This window comes from Leptopilina heterotoma, unplaced genomic scaffold (genome assembly GCF_015476425.1).
Source record: "Leptopilina heterotoma isolate Lh14 unplaced genomic scaffold, ASM1547642v1 Lhet_220, whole genome shotgun sequence".
Taxonomy (NCBI): domain Eukaryota; kingdom Metazoa; phylum Arthropoda; class Insecta; order Hymenoptera; family Figitidae; genus Leptopilina; species Leptopilina heterotoma.
Genome location: NW_025110938.1, coordinates 48873 through 69906, shown reverse-complemented (window position 1 = coordinate 69906; position 21034 = coordinate 48873). Strand labels below are relative to the sequence as shown.

The 21034-nt window shown below is 23.9% G+C and overlaps 3 protein-coding genes across 12 annotated transcripts in view; 2 read left to right on the top strand and 1 right to left on the bottom strand.

The window, feature by feature from the left end:
- LOC122502100 (protein CBFA2T1) overlaps positions 1–11107 on the top strand; it is a 42590-nt gene extending 31483 nt beyond the window's left edge. For 4 of the 8 annotated variants that reach the window (XM_043612000.1, XM_043611998.1, XM_043612002.1 and 1 more), the window contains 4 exons: positions 1121–1371; positions 7309–7913; positions 8071–8351; positions 10145–11107. In XM_043612000.1, coding sequence (XP_043467935.1) covers positions 1121–1371; positions 7309–7913; positions 8071–8351; positions 10145–10393 — 1386 coding nt within the window. In that variant the 3' untranslated portion in view covers positions 10394–11107. The remainder of the gene's footprint in view (positions 1–1120; positions 1372–7308; positions 7914–8070; positions 8352–10144) is intronic. The other 4 variants (XM_043611996.1, XM_043611994.1, XM_043611995.1 and 1 more) reach the window with 1 other exon arrangement.
- A 1954-nt stretch (positions 11108–13061) lies between these two features.
- On the bottom strand, positions 13062–17908 carry LOC122502078 (PRKCA-binding protein). 3 transcript variants are annotated; one of them, XM_043611960.1, is made up of 5 exons: positions 17790–17908; positions 17459–17528; positions 16506–16824; positions 14315–14510; positions 13062–14238 (listed from the first exon to the last, which is right to left on the bottom strand). In XM_043611960.1, the coding sequence occupies exons 2-5, from the start codon at positions 17497–17499 to the stop codon at positions 13574–13576; spliced, it is 1221 nt and encodes a 406-aa protein (XP_043467895.1). In that variant the 5' UTR covers positions 17500–17528; positions 17790–17908; the 3' UTR covers positions 13062–13573. The 3 variants fall into 3 exon arrangements, with proteins under 3 accessions (XP_043467895.1, XP_043467896.1, XP_043467894.1); XM_043611961.1 differs by lacking the exon at positions 17459–17528 and having other exon boundaries at positions 17790–17899; XM_043611959.1 differs by lacking the exons at positions 17459–17528; positions 17790–17908 and adding an exon at positions 17213–17399.
- A 148-nt stretch (positions 17909–18056) lies between these two features.
- On the top strand, positions 18057–20602 carry LOC122502081 (post-GPI attachment to proteins factor 3). The gene is made up of 7 exons (XM_043611965.1): positions 18057–18301; positions 18583–18725; positions 18802–18954; positions 19376–19500; positions 19683–19825; positions 19925–20129; positions 20217–20602. Exons 1-7 carry the CDS (start codon positions 18169–18171, stop codon positions 20284–20286), a joined length of 972 nt encoding a protein of 323 aa, XP_043467900.1. The 5' UTR covers positions 18057–18168; the 3' UTR covers positions 20287–20602.
- The last annotated feature ends 432 nt before the right edge of the window (positions 20603–21034 follow it).

Below are 21034 nucleotides of genomic sequence, written 5' to 3'. Positions count from 1 at the left end.
TAAGAAGTATTTAAATATTTATTTATCAAAATTATTGTAATAATTTTTCTAATTCAAATTTTGAAATATAAAATTAAAAAGATTTTGAATAATTGAAATTTTCAAAAATTTAATTAAAAATAAATCATTTTTTCAAGTATTTTATTATAATATTTGAAAACGAACTTTTATAGAATTTTAATCAAAAATTTTGGATATAATTGAATTTTTTAAAATTTTCGACTTTTTTTCTAGTTTTAATCGACTAAAGCGACTTTTTTTTGCGACTAAATTCGATCCGAGGCTTGGATTTAGGAAAAATTCACGAAAGTTTGGTATAAGTATTCGAAAGGAAAATATTTATCTCGCTCTCATTTTCGTTTTATGACACGCCGGTCAGTTGTTATCGATCGACAATAATATTTAATTGCAACTTGAGTCTGGATCAATATTCAATTAGAAGCGATAAATCGTATGCTGTCGTTGCAAGCGGGTATTAAGAAACGAGCAAAGCAACTCGCAAAATACAAGTAAAGTAAGGAAGGGGCGATAAAGGAAGCAGGAGTGAAAATTAACCAGCTGGTGCAAAGGACTTTACACGTAAGGCACAACCGACAAGTGTTGAAGTTGAGCCACTCTCTGGGGAGAGGGAGGAAAAAAAAAGAATGACGAATCTCATAAGATTAAGAAAATAACTTCTCTCCTTCGCCAAGATTGATTCTCTCGATTTTCACAATTTGACAAATTTCGCTTTTTTCTTTAAAATTTCTCAGCAAAAAAAATAATTAATTAAAAAAAATTGATTAACTTTCAGGATTTTTGCTTCTTATAGAGGAATTGAATTTTTGATTCACTTTTACTGTTTTATTTATTACTTTTGCTATTTTATTTATTATTTTACCAATTTTCACTATTTTATTTATAATTTTACCAATTTTTAGTATTTCATTTATTATTTTACCTATTTTTACTTCTTTATTTATTATTTTACCTATTTTTATGATTTTATTTATTATTTTACCTAATTTTTACTATTTTGTTTATTATTTTACCTATTTTTACTATTTTATTTATTTTTTAGTTTTTACGGTTTTTACTATTTACATTTATGTTTATTAAAATTTATTTTCTCTGTTTTCAGTCGTGCGTGCAATATTTGCGCGCCAATGAATCGGCAGTCTTGGAAGCAGTGGGCTTGACTCCATCGGGAGAATCGGTGGAACTTTTTGGCGAAAACGTTGGAAATGGAAATACAAGTGTGCCCGTACAATATGGACTTCGTTCCAATTCAAATCCAAGTGTTGCCGCTACTCCACATTCAAACAGTGCTGGAAATCTTCATCACTATTCGGGAACGTCTCATCCAACTAAACGAAGAGCTTCAGATACACCGTAAGCCAACTTTAATTAAATTACACTTAAAGTCGCCTATAACTTAATCTTCAAATTTCAATTTTCCCTTTTTCATTCTTTCTTCTTCTTCTTCTTCTTCTTCTTCTTTTAATTTGAAAAAATTTTTTTTTATCCATTCCGCTTATTTTTAAAACAAGAAATATTTTTTATCTCGAGAATTTTTATTTTCATTTAGAGTTTTTAGTGCCTTTTGAAAAAAAAAGAAATTTTTACCCCATTTCGCTTTATTTAAAATCAAAATATTAATTTTTATATCGAGAATTAATATTTTCATTTTGATTTTTCAGTGCCTTTTGGATCATTAAATTCAATTAATTTCAAAATTTTCAATAAAAATTACCAAAAAAGTCTATTAATTTCAAGAAAATTGAAATAAATTCTTAAAAACAATTAAATTGTTTCCAATACAATTTTAATTATATTTTCTCGAAAGAATAAAATTATTTTCATTAATAATAAATTTCTGCGTAAAAATTTAATTATTTTCAAAAATTTTTGTCAAAATTTCAATTATCTTTATAAAAAATAAACATTCTTCTCCAAAATTCGATTATTTTCAAAAAATAATATTAATAATATTATCATTATTATTATATTTATAATTATTAAAGTAACATTAAAATCTTCTCCCTTTAAATGGGAATAAAGTTAAAAAAAATCGTTTTTTCTTTAATAGAATAAAAAATATAAATGTTTATTTTCGATTAAAAAACGTGGGACATAAAATTTATTAATAACCTCACACAGCAAAGAATATTTAGACAGTTTTTGAATTAAGGGATAGAGAATTTATATAGAGAGGGTAAATTTTCGCGATAGGTTCCGCGGTATTCGGCGGAGCTATAAAATCGCTTCGCTCGTAAATTATGACGGTCGCAGTTAGCGCAAAGTCTTTTGCCGCACGTTGCAATAACTCAACAACGGACACCGTGCACCTGTGCGAACACTTGTACAGAGTATATTTGCCAAGCCACAAAGTGCTCAGCTTAGAAAAATCTTGGCCAACGGCCTATATACCAGAGGAAACTGCCGGGAAATTCCATTTTCCATACAATATCTTTCGAAACAAACAAAACAATTTTTTTAATTTTTCTAGCATTCTGAAACAAAATAAAAATAAAGCCTTCGGTTTTATTTTCTGTACAAAAAAAAACCAAAAATATAAATTAGGGGGAAGAGAAAATTTTTAGTTTTTTCTGCTAAAAATAGCGTTGAGTAAAAAAAAATAGTATTTAGCAGTAAAAAGAGGAATAGCAAAGAGTATAGTACTCTTTGTTATTAAAAAATATTACTATTTTACAAAATATAGAATTTGAGAAGAATATTTTGAAACTAATTTTCTTTGATATTGCGAAAATAGAGGAAAAACACTTTGGATAAATATAATAATAATAATAATAAGAGATTTGTAGAAACTAGTAAAAAATACAATTGTCAAATACAGAATCACGCGAAATACAGTTGGAAGAATGGAACTGACAGATATATTTTCTCTCTGAGGTTTTTGCAAAGAATTTCGTAAAAGATAGGAAAAAAAAAAATTTTCCTCTAGTTTATTATTAATGAAAGTAGATTTTTCTTTCCAAATAAATATGAAAACTCGATAATTGTTTTTGAGCTAAAAAAATGGATAAATAAATTCGTCCAGTGTCTGACATTACTCGTATCTTTACTACTTCAGTGGAACAGTTCTCCGACAACTCCAAGAAGTTTCTACTTTCTATCGAAACCTTCCGCAGAAAATTTCCTCTTTCTCATCTATATAAATAAGTAAAATTTTTTCCAAAAGATTAAAAAAAGAAATTTCAAAGGTATTTAAATATCCAAATGAAAATATTTATTCTTGAGACAAATATCAAATAGAATTTTTTTCAAAAGGTATTTAAATATTAAAATGTAAATGTTAATTCTCGAGATAAAATGTTCTCGAACAATATTTCGAGTTTTAAAATTAAGCCAAATAGATAAAAAATTAGATTTTCAAAAGGTACTGAAAAATCTAAATGAAAATATTAATTCTCGAGATAAAACTTAATTTTTGGAGTTAAAATTAAGCGGATTGTATAAATTTTTTCTTTTTATATTTTTAAATAATTCAGTTTTTTAATAATTATTGTAATTAAAAATTTTGAAAATAATTGATGTTTACAAAAAATTTCTTTTAATTTTTAATTTTTATAAAGATTTTTTGGAAAGTAATTAAAAATCTTAAATTTTAATTGAAAATTTTGAAAATAATTGAAATTTACAAAGAATTTTATCAAAAAATTTTACAATTTTTAAAAATAATTGAATTCTTTTGAAGGATTTTATTAAAATTTTAGGAAATAATTGAATTCCTTCAATAAATTTTATCAAAAAATAAAAAATAAATAACTGAAAACTTTCGTGAAATTTTATTAAAACTGTTTTGAAAATAATTGAATTCCAGCTTGAAAAATATTATTATTTGTGAAAATAATTGAATTCTTGTGAAGAATGCTATTAAAACCTTTGAAAATAATAAAGAAGAATAATATTTAATTAGTTATATTTAATAAATGAATTTTTCTAAAAATAATTTCAATTTTTAAAATTTTCAATTTGTAATTATTTAAAAATTCTTGTTTTTACCTATTTGAGAATATTAAATTTTGTAATTTGAAAAAAATCCATTTATGAAGAGAATAATGAGTACCTACATATAAATATCTATTAATAATGGGGGGGGGGGGACCAATTTAAAAAAGTTTCGGCTTGCATAAAGTAAATCAGAATTGAATTTTTCGTACGAGTGTTAAATTAGATTTGAAATAAACTTTTTTAAGTCTTTGGCATATAGTGTTTTCGATCAGAAATTTTGCAGGAGTCGAGAGAGACGATGTCAATGCAAAGGCGACAAAACGATTCGAAATCAATGGGAAATAAGCTGTTGGAAGTCCTGTTGATGTCTGTTAGTGACGTTTCTGTGTATATATATCACCTCACACACCTTTTCACACATCCTCTTCGTATATAGTAAACTTGCCTCGAGTACCTATCGGCACCGAGCTAATATACCGTGTATTCAACACTATATATGCCTCACATCGTGAATTCAACGTTTTCCAAACTAAACGTAAACCCATCTTTGCACCTGTGCCTACTCTTTATGGTCCATGTTCCCTCTTGTGATTCCGTTAATTTTCCAATTCGGAACCACTCGCTAATATTAACAGCCAATATAATAAATCACTGCGATTCAATTTTCTCCCTGAATTAGAGATTTATCAGGGTTGCCACTGGTTCAGTGAAGTCAGAGAATTCAGGGAAATCAGGCAAAAGTCAGGGATTTTTATTAAAAGTACTAGAAAAAATTTAATTTTCAGAATTTATCAAAAAACTCTGAATTTTTGTGTCTTTTTTTATTCGCCTCATAAACTATGAAATTAATTTTTTAATTTAATTTTTTTTTCAATTATTTTTATAAATAATAAAATTCTTCTATAAAATTCAATTATTTTCAAAAAATTTAATAAAATTCTTGACAAAATTGAAAATTTCAATTATTTTCAAAAAATTTCCTCATTTTAATTACTTTTAATATCTACTATTTCTATAATCTTATCTACTATCTACTATTAATATAATAAAATTTTCCAGAAGAATTATTTAAACACAATTTTAATAAAAATTTCACAGAAATTCAATTACTTACTAATTTTTAAAAATTTTTTTCGCCTCAATTCAATAATTTCTAATTTTTTAATGAAGTTTCTCGAAAGAATACAAATATATTCAGGGAATTGAAAAAAATCGTTCTGAGCAATTTAATTATTTTGAAAAATTTAAATAAATCTCTTTTAAAAATTCTATTATTTAAAAAATTTTTAGAAAAATTCTTTACAAGATTTTGTTAATAAAATTGAAATTTCAATAAAATTTTCCTATACAATTCAATTATTTGCAATACAATTCTTCTGAAGAATTCAATTATTTTCACAAATAATATATTTTTTAATGGAAATTCAATTATTAAAAAAAATTTGAATAAAATTTTTGGCAAGAAATCAATTATTTTTATAAATAATAAAATTTTTCTCGAGAATTCAAATATTTTCAATGCAATTCTTCTTAAGAAATTCAATTATTGTCACAAATAATAAATTTTTTATGGGAATTTAATTATTTTCACAAATAATACATTTTTTAATGGAAATTAAATTATTAAAAAAAATTTGAATAAAATTCTTCACAAGCAATCAATTATTTTCATAAATAATAAAATTTTTCTCGAGAATTAAAATATTTTCAATGCAATTCTTCTTAAGAATTCAATTATTGTCACAAATAATAAATTTTTTATGGGAATTCAATTATTTTAAAAAAATTGAATATAATATTAAATTTTCCTAGAAATTTTATTAAAATTGTAATGAAAATAATTGAATTCCTTTGAAGAATTTTATTATTTATGAAAATAATCGAATTTTTGCGGAGGATTTTATAATTTATAAAAATAATTGAATTGTTTCGAGGAATTTTATCAGAATTGTTGAAAATAATTGAATTTTATTAAAACTTGAAAATAATTGAATTTAAATAATATTTTTAAAATTAATTGTATTCTTTCGAGAAATTTTATTAAAATTGTATTGAAAATAATTGAATTCGTCCGAAACATTTTATTATTAATAAAAATAATTAAATTCCTTTGAAGAATTTTATTATTTATGAAAATAATCGAATTTTTGCGGAGGATTTTATAATTTATAAAAATAATTGAATTGTTTCGAGGAATTTTATCAGAATTGTTGAAAATAATTGAATTTTATTAAAACTTGAAAATAATTGAATTTAAATAATATTTTTAAAATTAATTGTATTCTTTCGAGAAATTTTATTAAAATTGTATTGAAAATAATTGAATTCGTCCGAAACATTTTATTATTAATAAAAATAATTAAATTCCTTTGAAGAATTTTATTATTTATGAAAATAATCTAATTTTTGCGGAGGATTTTACAATTTATAAAAATAATTGAATTGTTTCGAGGAATTTTATCAGAATTGTAGAAAATAATTGAATTTTTTATTAAAACTCTTGAAAATAATTGAATTTAAATAATATTTTTAAAAATAATTGTATTATTTCGAGAAAGATGTATTGAAAATAATTGAATTCGTCCGAAACATTTTATTATTTATAAAAATAATTGAATCCCTTTGAAGAATTTTATTATTTATGAAAATATTTTAATCTTGCGAAATATTTTCTTATTTATAAAAATAATCGAATTCTTGCGAAGGATTTTATAATTTTTAAATATAATTGAATTGCTTCAAAGAATTCTATCTGCATTTTTGAAAATAATTGAATTTTTTGAAGGAATTTTATTAAAAATTTTGATAATAATGATTGTTTTAAAAGAATTTCATCAAAATTGTCGAAAATAATTGCATTTATATTAAAATTCTTGAAAATAATCGATCTTAATAAATATTTTTAAAAAGCTTTAAATTTATCATAAAACATGAAGAAATCGATCACTTCGAGTCGAAGATTCGGAGTGATCGATTTCTTCGTGTTTTATAATAAATGTTCTCATAAGATATTGAATTTCAGAAGGTTTGAATTTAAGAATCTTAATTCCTATAGAAAAATAATAATGATTAAATATTTATTTAAAAAGTCTGGAAAGCAGGGAAAAGTCAGGGAAAAACAAATTTAAATTTTTGTGACAACTCTGTTTAGCGAATTTATACAATAAATTCAAAACAGGAAAGACTCAAAAAAGGAAGGATACAAAAAAAGAAAAATAGAAATAGAATTCAAAAATATACGATAAAATGAAGGAAAAATAATTTTTTTAAATAATTGTAAATTAATTGTTAATTAATTGTAAATCGTAAATTGATTCAAAATTGATTTTAATTTGATTTGAATTTGAATTTCAGTTACTACGAAAACGGCAATCTGGATGACGGTCCAATCTACGGAAAGCGATCGTCGAATCAGTGGAGTAATCACCATCATCATCAGCAGCAATCGGACTCTTCTTATTGTTGGTATCAGCCTTTACATTCGGCGGGTGGATCGATTCAAGGACATCCGCACTCACATGCACATGGTTCGAGTATTTTGCCAAATCTCGTGCAAATAAATCAACTGTCAACATTCGGCGCTTCACATTTGCCGCATCAACAGCAACAATCGTCGATTGGTCACAGTACAAGTGGACAAATGCAAAACGGATCTAGTCTCGACGATGTGTGGAAGAATATTTACGTTATGCTCGGCTGCATATCGAGTATGGTCGACAAGACAAAGCAAGCTCTAACGATTCTTCAGCGAAGAGGTTGCACCAGTCCGGCAACACCTTCGACGACAATTGCTGCCACTGCTCAAAATGGAAGTACCGCCAGCGGGAATTCTTCGTCGACAAATGGCGCTCAAGTTGAGGGCGATCGCGAGGGCAGTATTAAGCGATTGTATGGCGAAAATGTCGCGCAAACTATTCGTGCCACTGAGGATAAAGTTGCTGAAGTTCAGCGAAGAGCTGGTAAATATTATTTTGATTTCGAGTTTTAAAAAAGTTTTTTCAAATTCGTTTTTTTTAATTATACAATATTTTATAATTAAAAAATTTGAAAAGAAAATGAAACCGTAAGTAAATTTAAAATAAAGTGGATGTAAACATTTGGTGTTTTAATGACTAGAGGAGGCTGTTCAGGAAGTGAAGAGAGCAGCAGTTGCGGAAATTCAACGAGCTGTCGCAGTTGCCGTGGCGGAGTCTCGAGTGACTGAAAGACTGAGGATTCATCGTTTCATGGATTCGCCCTTATCCCAAAGACATTCGAGCGCTTTGAGGCAAAGTCCCTTTGTTCGAGTTGCAAATCACGCGGCTGCAATTTCTGCCAGTGCACAAAATTCAAGATGCGCTGCTTCCCTAAACGCCGAGGACGAAAAGGATCCTCATCTCACGAGCATGATGGGATCTGTAAGAACACTATTTATTCTTCTATTTATTTTTTTTGCATATTTCAAAGCTCGAACTAGGTCCATAAATTCCGTAAATTTGCTTCAAGTCTGTAAAAGTCAGTTTTTTTTAAAAAAGGTGGGTAATTTGATTGAAAAAACAGGAAAAGTTCGTAAATTGTACGATATAATTTGGAGAATTTTCAGAAAAATTACAAATTATTGCAGACATTAAATTATTTTCAATAATTGTAATAAAATTCGTTGCAAAAAGTAAATTCATAAATAATAAAAATCTTTGTAAAAAAATTCAATTATTTTTATATGAATAATAAAATTCTTCTCAAAAAATCACTTATTTTTTAAAATTTTGCAAAAATTTAATTATTAGAAAAAATAATAAATTTTTTCGCAGTGATTCAACTATTTTCATAAATAATAAAACTCATTGCAGAATTTCAATTATTTTTAATACAATAATTTTAATCAAATTTCTCGAAAAATGTGAATATTCTTAAAAAATTGTATTAAAATTCCTCAAACGATTTCAATTATTTAAAAATTTTTTGATAAAATTCTTTACCAGAATTGAATTTCAAGAAACATTCAATTATTCTATAAATTATTTATTTTTGTATTTAAATAATTGAATTATCGTAGAAATTTTTAATAAAAATTGATTTAAAATAAATTTTAGTTACAATTTTAGATAATAATTAAATATTAAAAACAATATAGAGTGAATTAGAAATAATTGAATTCTGAAATTAATTTTTTTTGAAAAAGTTTAATTGCTGATTTTTTTATTATTTTAAGTTTTTATTTTCTAATATATATTTAATTGGAGAATTTACGAATAATTGAAATTCTCAAAAACTTTTTTGAAAATTATTAAAAATAATTGATTTTAAAGCAGAATTTTAGTTAAAAACATTGAATTTTTGAGAAGTCACAGGTGATGGCAGAGATTCAATTATTTTCAAAAATTGTAATAAAATTCTTGTCAAAATTCCAATTATCTTTATAAATAATAAAATTCTTCTTTAAAATTCAATTATTTTCCAAAATTTTCCTCAATGCAATTATTTTCAATATCTATTATTTTAATAACAAATTTTCCAAAAGAATTTAAATTAAATTTTCAATTTTTAAAATCTTCGAAAATCTGAATTTTTCATACTGTTAACTAACAATTCTGTATCTATAGGTAGAAATATTTTTTTCTTAAATTTTAATTGAAAATTTTGAAAATAATTGAATTTTTTCAAAAAAATTTATTATAATTTTTTAAAATAGATAATAATTGAACGAGTTCGATAAATTCTATTAAAATTCTATTAGAAATAATTGAATTCCTCAGGCGAATTTTATTTTTTATAAAAATAATTGAATTCTTGCGAAGAATTTTACAATTTTTAAAATATTATTGAATTTTTTCGAAAAATTTAATTAAAATTTTATGAAATAATTGAATTTTTTTTTAAATGTTATAAAAAATTAAAAATGTAATTATTCTTAAAAATTTTACCAAAATTCGTCAATAGAATTCAATTATTTAAAAATTTGTTGATAAAATTCTTTATGAGAACTAAATTTTAGAATTTTAGTTAAAAATTGTAGAAAATTGTAATTGAATTGAAATGATGAAAATAATTTTGAAGAAGTTGCAGTAACAATATTTTTATAATATAAAGTAATGATTTTATCATTCGGTCATCTTTAATTATTATAAAACATGAATTTTTCATTTTTGGTCCGTAAAGTCCGTATCTTTAAATAGTTTCTAATATTTCTACCTAACACAATTTTTTTCAGGGTTGTTGGAATTGTGGACGACAAGCACTAGAGACGTGCGGTGGTTGCGGAGTCGCAAGATACTGCGGACCATTTTGCCAACACCGAGACTGGGAGGCTGGAGGCCATCATGCAAATTGTCACGGTCTCTCTCAAGATCTACGACGATCATCATCGCAAAGTCCACCACGTGTCGATCCCTGCAGTGCAAATGAAACCGATAGTAAAAATCCCGTCACCACAATTCCCATTAGTTCAAAATCAAAGTGATACGACATGAAAAATTACAAAAAAGAAAAGAATCCATTTTCAGTCTCTCAGATAAATTACAAACTCAATCCTCATTATAAATTGAGAAACAAAAACAAAAAATGTAATTAGCTATTCAGAATTATTCGTTTATAATTACAACTCTTACGTTTACGATATTAATATTTAAGAAGTTATTTAATATTAAACTCAAATATCCTAGTCAATTCATAGATTTATAAAATCATCCATTATGGACATGTCGTCGACTATATTCGAAAAAAAACCAAAAAAAAGTTAATGAAATTCTAGTCACTGGAAAATAAAGAATTGTCGCAATATGTACCGAATATTAAAATATTTGTTTCATTATTATTATAATTATAATATATATATTATAAAACTTACAATTTTAAAGAGAAAATTATAAATCTTTTTACAGAAAAAATATTCATAAACTGATGTACGTTATTTAGGAATCTTTGCTCAACTCTATACTTACAATTTAGATTACTGACTATAATGTAATTTTCCCAAATAAGAAAATGTTTTTCTCAATTTTTTTCTTAAAAGCATTAATAATAAGAAGCATTCTTAATAAGAAGTTACAAAATATGTCTTTTCAAAAATACACTCTATGTAAATGCAATACGTCTTTCTAGAATTAAATGAGAAATTTGTATAAAAAGAAATAAACCGGGTGCATGAAATTTTCCCGAAATCAACTTTGAATATAAACAATTTCCTTAAATATCTAATAGACAGCAGGTTTAGTTGATCGAAAAATTAAAAAAAAAGATAAAATGTATTTGACAGAAATGTAAAAAGTCAGAATTTTTATCTATTAACGAATGTTATTTTCTGTAAATAGTTTCTTTATTTACTATTAAGTAGGTAAGTAGTAATAATTATAATTTAATGTGAAAGACAATTATTATTTTTTTTAATTAAATATTAATAATTAATAATTATATGTATATAATAATCGTCGTGATTCCAGATTTCCGGATCTCTGTCCACACTTGAAGTTAGTTATAGTTATTCTTTTGTTTTTTATACGTTTTGATAGAAAATAGAAATATACATATACATATACATACATTATAATAATCGTAAGTTTCCTTTCCGTTAGCAAATTATCTGCATTCATTTGTTTGTTTTGAAAATTTAATTTTGTGGGTTAAGTATTGGCATTTTTTATATATTTTTTAATGTCAAACTTTTTAATGTGGAAAATACTTTACTTATTAAATTCTCTCGACTCTTTGGTAAAAAATCTAAAATTATCGAAAATTATCAAAAATTCAAAAATCCGATTTTCTTAAAATTCAACATTTTTCCTCTCTTTTATGGGAATTAGCTTTATTATTTTTGTGCTTTTAGAAAATACTTTACTTATTAAATTGTCTCGACTCTTTGGTAAAACATCTAAAATTATCAAAAATTCGAAAAAATTCAAAAATCCGAATTTCTTAAAATTCAACATTATTTCCTCTCTTTTATAGGATTTAGCTTTATTATTTTTGTGCTTTTAGAAAATACTTTACTTATTAAATTGTCTCGACTCTTTGGTAAAACATCTAAAATTATCAAAAATTCGAAAAAATTCAAAAATCCGATTTTCTTAAAATAATATTCCTTCCAAAAATTCAATTATTTTTAATACAATTTTAATTAATATAAATTCAATTATTTTCAACAATTTTGATGAAATTCTTTTAAAAAAATCATTATTTTCAACAATTTTTAATAAAATTCCTTCAAAAAATGGAATTATTTTTAAAAAATCAAATAAAATTCTTCGAAACAATTCAATTATTTTTATGAATTGTAAAATTCTCTGCAAGAATTTAATTATTTTCGTAAATAATAAAATGTTTCAGAGGAATTTAATTATTTCAATACAATTCAATTATTTTTAATACGATTTCAATAAAATTTCTCGAAAAAATACAATTATTTTTAAAAATATTAATTATATTCATTTATTTTCAAGATTTTTAATAAAAATTCAATTATTTTCAAAAATCCTGATAAAAAATTCTTAGCAAGAATTCAATTATTTTTATAAATTATAAAATTCTTGACAATAATTCAATTATTTTTATAAATTATAAAATTCTTGACAAAAATTCAATTATTTTTATAAATTATAAAATTCTTGACAATAATACAATTATTTTTATAAATTATTAAATTCTTGACAAAAATTCAATTATTTTCATAAATAAGAAAATTCTTTTCAAGATTAAAATATTTTCATAAATAATAAAATTCTTCAAAAAAAAAAAAAATGGAATTATTTACAAAAAATTTAATAAAATTGTTTAACAGAATTTAATTTTCTATGAATAATTTAAATATAATTTTAATAGGAAAATTAATAATTGTTATTAGTAATAAACACGATTATTTAAAAAATTTAAAAGAAAATCTTGATAAAATTCAAATACTTTAAAAATTTCCAGTAAAAATTATTCAAAACTGCGAACAGATTACCGCAATACAACGATTATTAGTATAGAAGAAGATAATTTTATTCTATAAAATGGATAAGATATATTTTAAATTAATCAATTAATAATTAATTATTGTAAATTTTCATTCGTTCTCAATGAGAGTTCAGAAAAGGTATAAATATATTTGTTACAAGATTAAACATTGATTTAAATCTATTTATTAACACATTTACAAAAAACATGTATGGAGACTTAATTAAATAACATCAATAGTTAAGTAACATATATTTAAACAAAAATCAGGAATTCGTATTTCTTTTTCAAACACATTTTATGAAAATCTTATTCTATCATATATTTTTTAAATACTTTTATTACAATTCTTGATTTAAATAAACTCTATAAATATATCTTAAAAATAATTAAATGCTTTTGGTATTGAATCTAGCTGACTGACTTTTCTTTTCTTTCTTTTTACAAAATTTAATATTCGTTATTTATCGATAAATCGAAATGATGTCAAAACATTTTCTTTTTCAAATCTTTTGTTTATGTGTGACGAGCTTTCAAGAAAAATACAAGCACTAGTTTTAAATTTAAATAATTAAAAGGGAACTTTTAATCAAGATTTGCTTCTTTGATTTTTTGAGAGCGTGTCACGAATATATAATTTTATAAATTTATATATCAATAAATGCAAACAAATAAATTTATCAAAAATTAAAAATTCGAAATATCTAAATTATGTATCGTGTGTATCTAGCATTAGAATCTGTTCGTTATCAGTACTTTTCAATTCTGTCTCATAATCACCGTCGTCTTCGATGGAAATTTGTGAGCTGAACGATTTATATTGAAATGCAGAATTTGACAAATCAACTTCAACAGGAAATAGTGAGGCGGATGAAAGTAAATTTTTCGTATTCGCGTAATATTCCGCCAGGCCTGAGGCAAATCTTTGCAATTGCCAAACAACGTCCTGCACATGTTTATTGTCCAAAAGTTCTAATTTAACAAGAACATCGGAACGAAGTTTGGCAAATTTTGTCCTCGCCTCCTGACGACAGCGAAGTATTAGACGATATTCATAATTACCAGTTTCAACACGATAAAATGGTTCTTGAACGGCCGCATAACTTTGCTCCTCATCGTCGAGTTCTTTAACTTTCAAACAATAAGAGAGATATTCAAATTTAGTGTCAGCGTACCTGTTGATTGTTAAACGAGTGTCGGGAATTGCCTTGTGAAGATATGTTCCCAAATCGCTTAAAATTGGTTTCAAAGTTTTTAACATGGTCACGCCAAATTTCTCCATTTGCCTGTGCTGATCTCCAAATTGGCGAAAAGCCTCGCTTGCTCGTGGCTGTGGTTCACGTACGCCGATCGCTGCGAATGCATCGCCGAAAACTGAAAGAGCGGTCATTTTTTACTTGAGGAACAACAAAAATATTTTTGAGAATTAAAATAGTAAAGTAAAATATACCTTTGTATATTTGGGTCAAGTCGAAGAAAGCGTGCAAAGTGGATTTTGCGTGGGAAAGTAATCCTCTGTATAAATTTTCCGTTCTTTGTAAAGCTGTCAATCTTTGAACGAGTGCATCGTTGCAAAGAATCGCTCGTGACAATCCTAAGGCATCTGCTGTGGCACTTCCCATACCTTCCACCAATCTATGTTTCACCTGACAAAATATTCAATTATTTTCAAAAATTAAAAAAAAATTATGGTTAAAAATTTTAATTATCTTTATAAATAGCAAAATTATTCTGCGAAATTCAATTATATTCAGGAATGTTTATAAAATTCATTGTAAAATTCAATTATCTTCATAAAGAATAGTAGATATTCGTCACAAGAATTAAATTATTTTCAAAAGTAATAAAATTCTTCGGAGAAATTCAATTATTTTCAAAAAATTTAACGAATACTTTGTCAAAAATTCAATTATTTTTATAAATAGCAAAATTTCTCGACAAAAATTCAATTATTTTCAAAAAATTGAACTAAAATTCAAAATTTCAATTATTTTTAAAGGTTTTTCCCAACTTAATAATCTTCCATTTTTTTAAATTATCGTCAGGATTTCAAATTATCTTCATAAATAGCAAAATTCTCCGCTGAAATTCAATTATTTCCAAAAATTTTAATGAAATTGTTGTCATAATTTCAATTATATTCACAAAAATTCTCTCTATTTAATGATTTTTAATGTCTAATATTTTAAAAAAAAATTCCTAAAAGAAATTATCGTCAATATTTCAATTATCTTTATAAATAGCAAAATTTTTGGCCAAAAATTCAATTATTTTGAAAAATTTCAATAAAATTAAAAATTTCAATTATTTTCAGAGAATTTTCGCAATTTAATAATTTTCAATTTTTTTTTAATTATCGTAAAGATTTCAAATTATCTTCATAAATAGAAAAATTCTTCGACAAAATTGAATTCTTTTCAAAAATTTCAATAAAATTCTTGTCAATTTCAATTATTTTCAAAAAATCTTCTGAATTCAATGATTTTCAATATCAAATATTTTTACTAAAATTTCCTGAGAGAATTCAATTATTTTAAACAAATTTTAATAAAATTCTATGATAACATTCAGTCATTTTCATAAGTAGTAAAATAATTCCACAAAAAATCAATCATTGAGAAAGAGAATGGGCATTTTCGGATCAAAATTAATTAATTAAATATTTTTTACGGGAATTTCAATTATTTTCATAAATAAATATAATAATACTCATCGCAGAATTTCAAATATTTTTTTTTAATACAATTTTAAATAAATTCCTCGAAAAATGCAAATATTCTTAAAAATTTTATTAAACCTTGACGAAAAAATTCAATTTTAAGAAATATTGAATTATTAATTGAAATAATAAAATTCGCAGAAAATCAATTATTTTCAAAAATTTTTAAATAATTCTTTTAAAAAAAATTCAATTATCAAAAAAATTAATTCCACAGAATTGTTAGTTAAAAAAATAAAGAAATCAGATTTTCAAAAATTTCAAAAACTCAAACCTTTTCAAAATTTAATTATTTCTAAAAATTCACGCTCTAATGATTTTTAATTTTCAATTGTAATTTAAAATTTGAACTGAAATGCATTTTTAAATGAATTTTTATTAGAAAATTCTATTAGAATCCAATTATTTAAATACAAAAAAACCATTTATTGAATAATTGCATGTTTCTTAAAATTAAATTAATTTGACGAATTTTAATAAAATTTTTAAGAATAATTACATTTTTCGAGAATTTTTATTAAAATTGTAATAAAAATAATTAATATTTTGCAATGAGTTTTATTATTTATGAAAATAATTGAATGATTGCGAAGAAATTTATAAAAAAAATTTGTAAATAATTGAATTCCCATAAAAAAATGTATTATTTGTGAAAATAATAGAATTCTTAAGAAGAATTGTATCGAAAATAATTGAATTGTATAGGAAAATTTTATTAAAATTTCAATTTTATTAACTAAATTTTGAAATAATTGAATTCCTGGGAAATTTGTAATTCTATCGTACAATTTTCGAATTTTTTATTCTTTTTCAATCAAATTACGGACTTTACGGACCTTTTTTTAAAAAAACGGACTTTTATGGACTTTAAGCAAAATTACGGACTTTTTTTTAGTAATTTTATCATTTTGGTCAAAATTACCTTTTTGAGGGCAATATCCAACGTGTGTCCCTGTTTCGGATCCGCGTGTAATTTATTATAATTAATACTGACTTGCTTCTCACAAGCCTGAATCATTTTGGCAACTTCAACTTTTGTCTTTCCTTTCAATGAAGCTCCATTAACAGCGACAAGTTCATCTCCAGCTTGTAATGTACCATCCAATGCAGCTGGTGTATTGTCAAAAATTTGTACTATATACAGACACGGACAATATGGAGCACCTCCTCCAATACTTATGCCAATTAAATTACTATTGTCCTTTTGAATAACAATATTTCCAGACGTGATTGTCATTCCCCTATTTTAAAATTAAATAATATAAATAATAGTTAAATTCAATATTTTTTTGAAGCCATCAAATTATATAAATAAAAAGAAGATGAACAAGAAAAAGAAAAAAAAAGAAGAAGAGAAGGAGAAAATTAGACATTATTTTATAAAATACAGTAAATCCTCAATTGCCAAAAAAAAAGAGAAGGCGAAAATTAATTCCACTTATGCAACAAAAATGAACACTTACAATTGATAATAAGGCAACAATGCGGGCCTATTAAACTGATCGATACTAGTTTCGGGTCTAATTAACAATTCCATGCAGCGAAAAATTAAGACAAGAAAAACAGTCAATGAAAGAAATGATCGCATTAGTTTAAAAAAAAAATAAATAAAAATATAACAAAGCATACATGAGATCCTCGGTTTCAGTTAATTGATTGAAATCGTCATTAGCCGAAGGCACGGTGGTCACAGTATTTGGACATTGTAGAACGGATTCAGATTCATTTGTATTTTTATCACATGCAGACTCCACTGAGATATTCAATAAACTGTTCCACCGCACCGCGACAAGCATGCATTGTATACAAAAAGATTAAACATATTGAAAGTGAAAAAGTCGAAAACTATAATTTAAAAAAACCAAAAAACATTACATTTTATCCTCTTCAAAGAAAAAGTCATCTTCGAAATCCATTTTGAATTATTAGAATTATATAAACTTTTCTGAAAAGAAAGTGACTAATAATTACTGAAAATAACCATTTTATTATTTTTATTATTATTATGTACAATTTACTATTATTATTATTTGATATTTATTATTATTATTTACTATTTATTATTATTATCATCGTTATCATCATTAAAAGTATTGCTAGTACTACGAGTGTAAATGCAATATTGAAATAGTGACATAATTCCGGAATTGATGTCTAAATCGAATTTAAATAATACTATTATAATACAGATAAATAATTTACTTACACTTAAGTAATTAATATTTAAGATAATTAAGTATTTGGAGACTGACTAGACTACTTGACGACTTGACATATTTACTTTTTAGGTTATGTTTATTATTGCCCATCGGCCATAAACTATAGTAATAATATAGATTGAAAAATTAAATCTTGACTACTGATTCTGATTGGCGCATAATTATTCAAGAACCAATTAGAAATTGTTATTTTTAAATATTCATATCCGAAATGCCCATCCCTTTTGTTTTTTTCTTAATCCACGTGATTACGTAGAACAAAAACATTGATTTACGTAAAAGTAGAATAGAAATGTCAAAATTTGTTTACGTTGACACTTTTTTTAATGATAGATTATCAATGTTATTTACATAATTGTCAATGACATGTTTTGGTTTTTATCAGTTTTATTTATTGTTTTTTCTAATTTTATTATTATCACGATAAGCTCGTCTGGCGATAGATCACAATATTATGTTGTCTGTGTTAGTAATTGTAATTCAAAGAGCTGTCAAATTGGCAAGTATATCCAATTATATTAATTATAATTATATTTAATTTATTTAATTATTTAATTCCTTATTTATTTATTTCATTTAATTACGAATTCTCTATTTAATTTAATCTCTCTATTTATTATTTAATTCGAAATTGTTAAATAGAGTAGAAATTGTCATAATGAAATTAACTAATTATGGTCAATAATATTTTATGTCTTATTAAAAAATTTGTAATAATTGTTTGTAAAGAAAATTTGAAAGAATTATTTGTTAATTAAATAATTTGGTGAATATTTTTAGATGGTGAATATAGAAGATATCCCTCACTGGAATTACGTTTGTTAAATTGGTCATGTAGAGATAATTGCAGTTATGATTGCATGTGGAAGACTGTTACTTATTTTAACAAATATGGATTCGAAGTACCTCAGTTTCATGGAAAGGTGAAATTAACATAATAAGCAAAAAAATTTTACACTATTTCGCTAGTTATACTTAATTGATGAATTAAATTTTCAGTGGCCATTTATTAGAATCCTGGGCGTTCAAGAGCCAGCGTCGACATTATTTTCAGTATTTAATTTATATGAACACGTGACGGAGTACTTAAAATTTAAGAAAGAATTAGAATTTTCTGATCCGATGGTCTATGTCTGGACATACTTTTTTCTGGTAAGATTTCACTATTTTAAATTTGTTAACAGTTGAAATAAAAAAATTATTTTCACAAATTTTAATAAAGTTATTGGAAAAGAATTCAAAAAATTTTAATAAAATTCTTTAAAAACGATTCAATTATTTAAAACAGAATTTTTCTTAACATTTTTTGACAAAAAATAAATTATTTAGATAGATTTTTATAAAATTCTTAGCAAAAATTCAATTATTTTTATAAATAATAATATTCTTCAACCGGAATTATTCTATTTTTGAATGTAATTAAGAAATTATAAAAAAATCGAGTCTTCAAGTTTAATTTTTCGATAGGTACTTTTTTACTACTTTTTTTCTGTCTCCAAGCTACTTTTTTTAAAATTAAATCGAGTACGAAGCCTGTAATTCGCAATTCGAAATTAATTATTTTTTATTATAGATTTGTACCAACAGTTGGCTTTGGTCAACAATTTTCCATGCCAAAGATGAATATTTCACGGAAGTGATGGATTACTCTTGTGCTTTCACTACTGTTTTGACTCTATTTTACTGTTTTTTATTAAGGTATTCAATTTAATATTATAGTTTATAAATTTACTCTACTTAGATTTAATTTATAAATTTGTTTAAATCTATTTAAATTTAATTTGAATTTATAAATTTACATTTAAATTTGAAAATTTAATTTAAATTTGAAAATTAAAATTAAATTTAATATTCCCAAAGTAAATAAATTTGATTTACAGAATAAGCTATCAAGATTCATGGAATATGAAAATATTTTTTGCCACAACTTGCGCATATGCTGGAATACTTTCAATGCATTTATCCCATTTATGGTCTGGCAGCATTGACTATGGTTATAATATGAAATTCAATGTAGCAATTGGTAAGAGAATAAATTGAATTTTTTAAAATATTTATTTTAAAAACTTCTTTACTTTATATTCCGTTAAAATTGATATTTGAATTTTAAACTATTTTTCAGGTTTTATTACATTCGTTGTAACAATGATATGGTGGTATCGTAATCGTCAAAAAATGTCGCATGTCTATTTAATCGGTTGGTTTACTATTTTGACTGTTACTGCTACTTTATTAGAAGTATTAGATTTTCCACCGATTTTTTGGACATTTGATGCTCACTCTTTATGGCATGCAGCGACAGCTCCGCTCGTCAGTCTTTTTTACAGGTAAATATTTTATTGTCTCGTAAAAAAAAGGAAAAAGCAATCTTCTCTTTTTTTTTTTTTTGAATAACAATATATTTACTTTTTCAGATTCATAAGGTTAGACTGTTTTTACTTGAAGAATCGATACGTCAAATTGGATTTAAATCACTTGTTATGAAACTTAAATCCTTTCCTTCTCATTAGTGTAATGAGAATTCTTTTTTTATTTTGTTTCAAAAACAAAGAAAACTTATATGTAAATAATTAGATTTCTTTCACTATTCAAGTGAAGTAAAGAAATAATATATATTAATCATTCATATTGAAAAGAATTAAGTTAGATAATTTTCGAAAGAAAGTGTAACAAATGTTTTTTTTTTATTATAAAAGTTTATTTTGTATACATTGATTTTCTTTCACACGACTTCATAAGCATATAAATAAATTACAAATATTAGGTAGAAACTTGTAAAATATACTCAGTATAAATATTGTTTCTCCGTTTTTTGTTATTTCGTATTAACATTGTATATTTTATTTAAATATTTGTAATGATCAGTGCTTTTTAGTAAATTTATTGAGTTTTTTTTAAATATAATTTATATTTTCTTTCTTTTGTGAAATTGTAGAAATAAATATTTTTTCAACTCTTGACAGACATTTTTTTTTCTTTTCTTCATCAAAATACTTTTGGGCAGTGATTATAGCTATTATTAAATTTTTATACCTGTGTCTTATTATATTTTATACCTTTCTTTTTTATTATATTTTAGTGTTAATTCTTGTTAATTATTTTATAAAAAATTCCAATCGGAAGACTGTAAACTTAAAATGACAATTTTCAAGGAATGTTCTTGATTTAGAAGTATATAAATTTCTAAAACTACAATACAATAACACTGCGTAAAATTGATTTCTGAAAAAAT

What these genes read in the sequence shown, in the direction of transcription:
- LOC122502078 (XM_043611959.1), bottom strand. Translation starts at nt 17,379, where the DNA reads ATGCTTGTCGCGGTGCGGTGGAACAGTTTATTGAATATCTCAGTGGAG. An exon ending in ACTGAAACCGAGGATCTCAT is followed by an intron (nt 16,825 to 17,212) that starts GTATGCTTTGTT and finishes ATTTTAAAATAG; the next exon opens with GGGAATGACAATCACGTCTG. An exon ending in CTTGACCCAAATATACAAAG is followed by an intron (nt 14,239 to 14,314) that starts GTATATTTTACT and finishes CCGCTCTTTCAG; the next exon opens with TTTTCGGCGATGCATTCGCA.
- LOC122502081 (XM_043611965.1), top strand. Translation starts at nt 18,169, where the DNA reads ATGTTTTGGTTTTTATCAGTTTTATTTATTGTTTTTTCTAATTTTATT. An exon ending in TTCAAAGAGCTGTCAAATTG is followed by an intron (nt 18,302 to 18,582) that starts GCAAGTATATCC and finishes GAATATTTTTAG; the next exon opens with ATGGTGAATATAGAAGATAT. An exon ending in GAAATTCAATGTAGCAATTG is followed by an intron (nt 19,826 to 19,924) that starts GTAAGAGAATAA and finishes ACTATTTTTCAG; the next exon opens with GTTTTATTACATTCGTTGTA.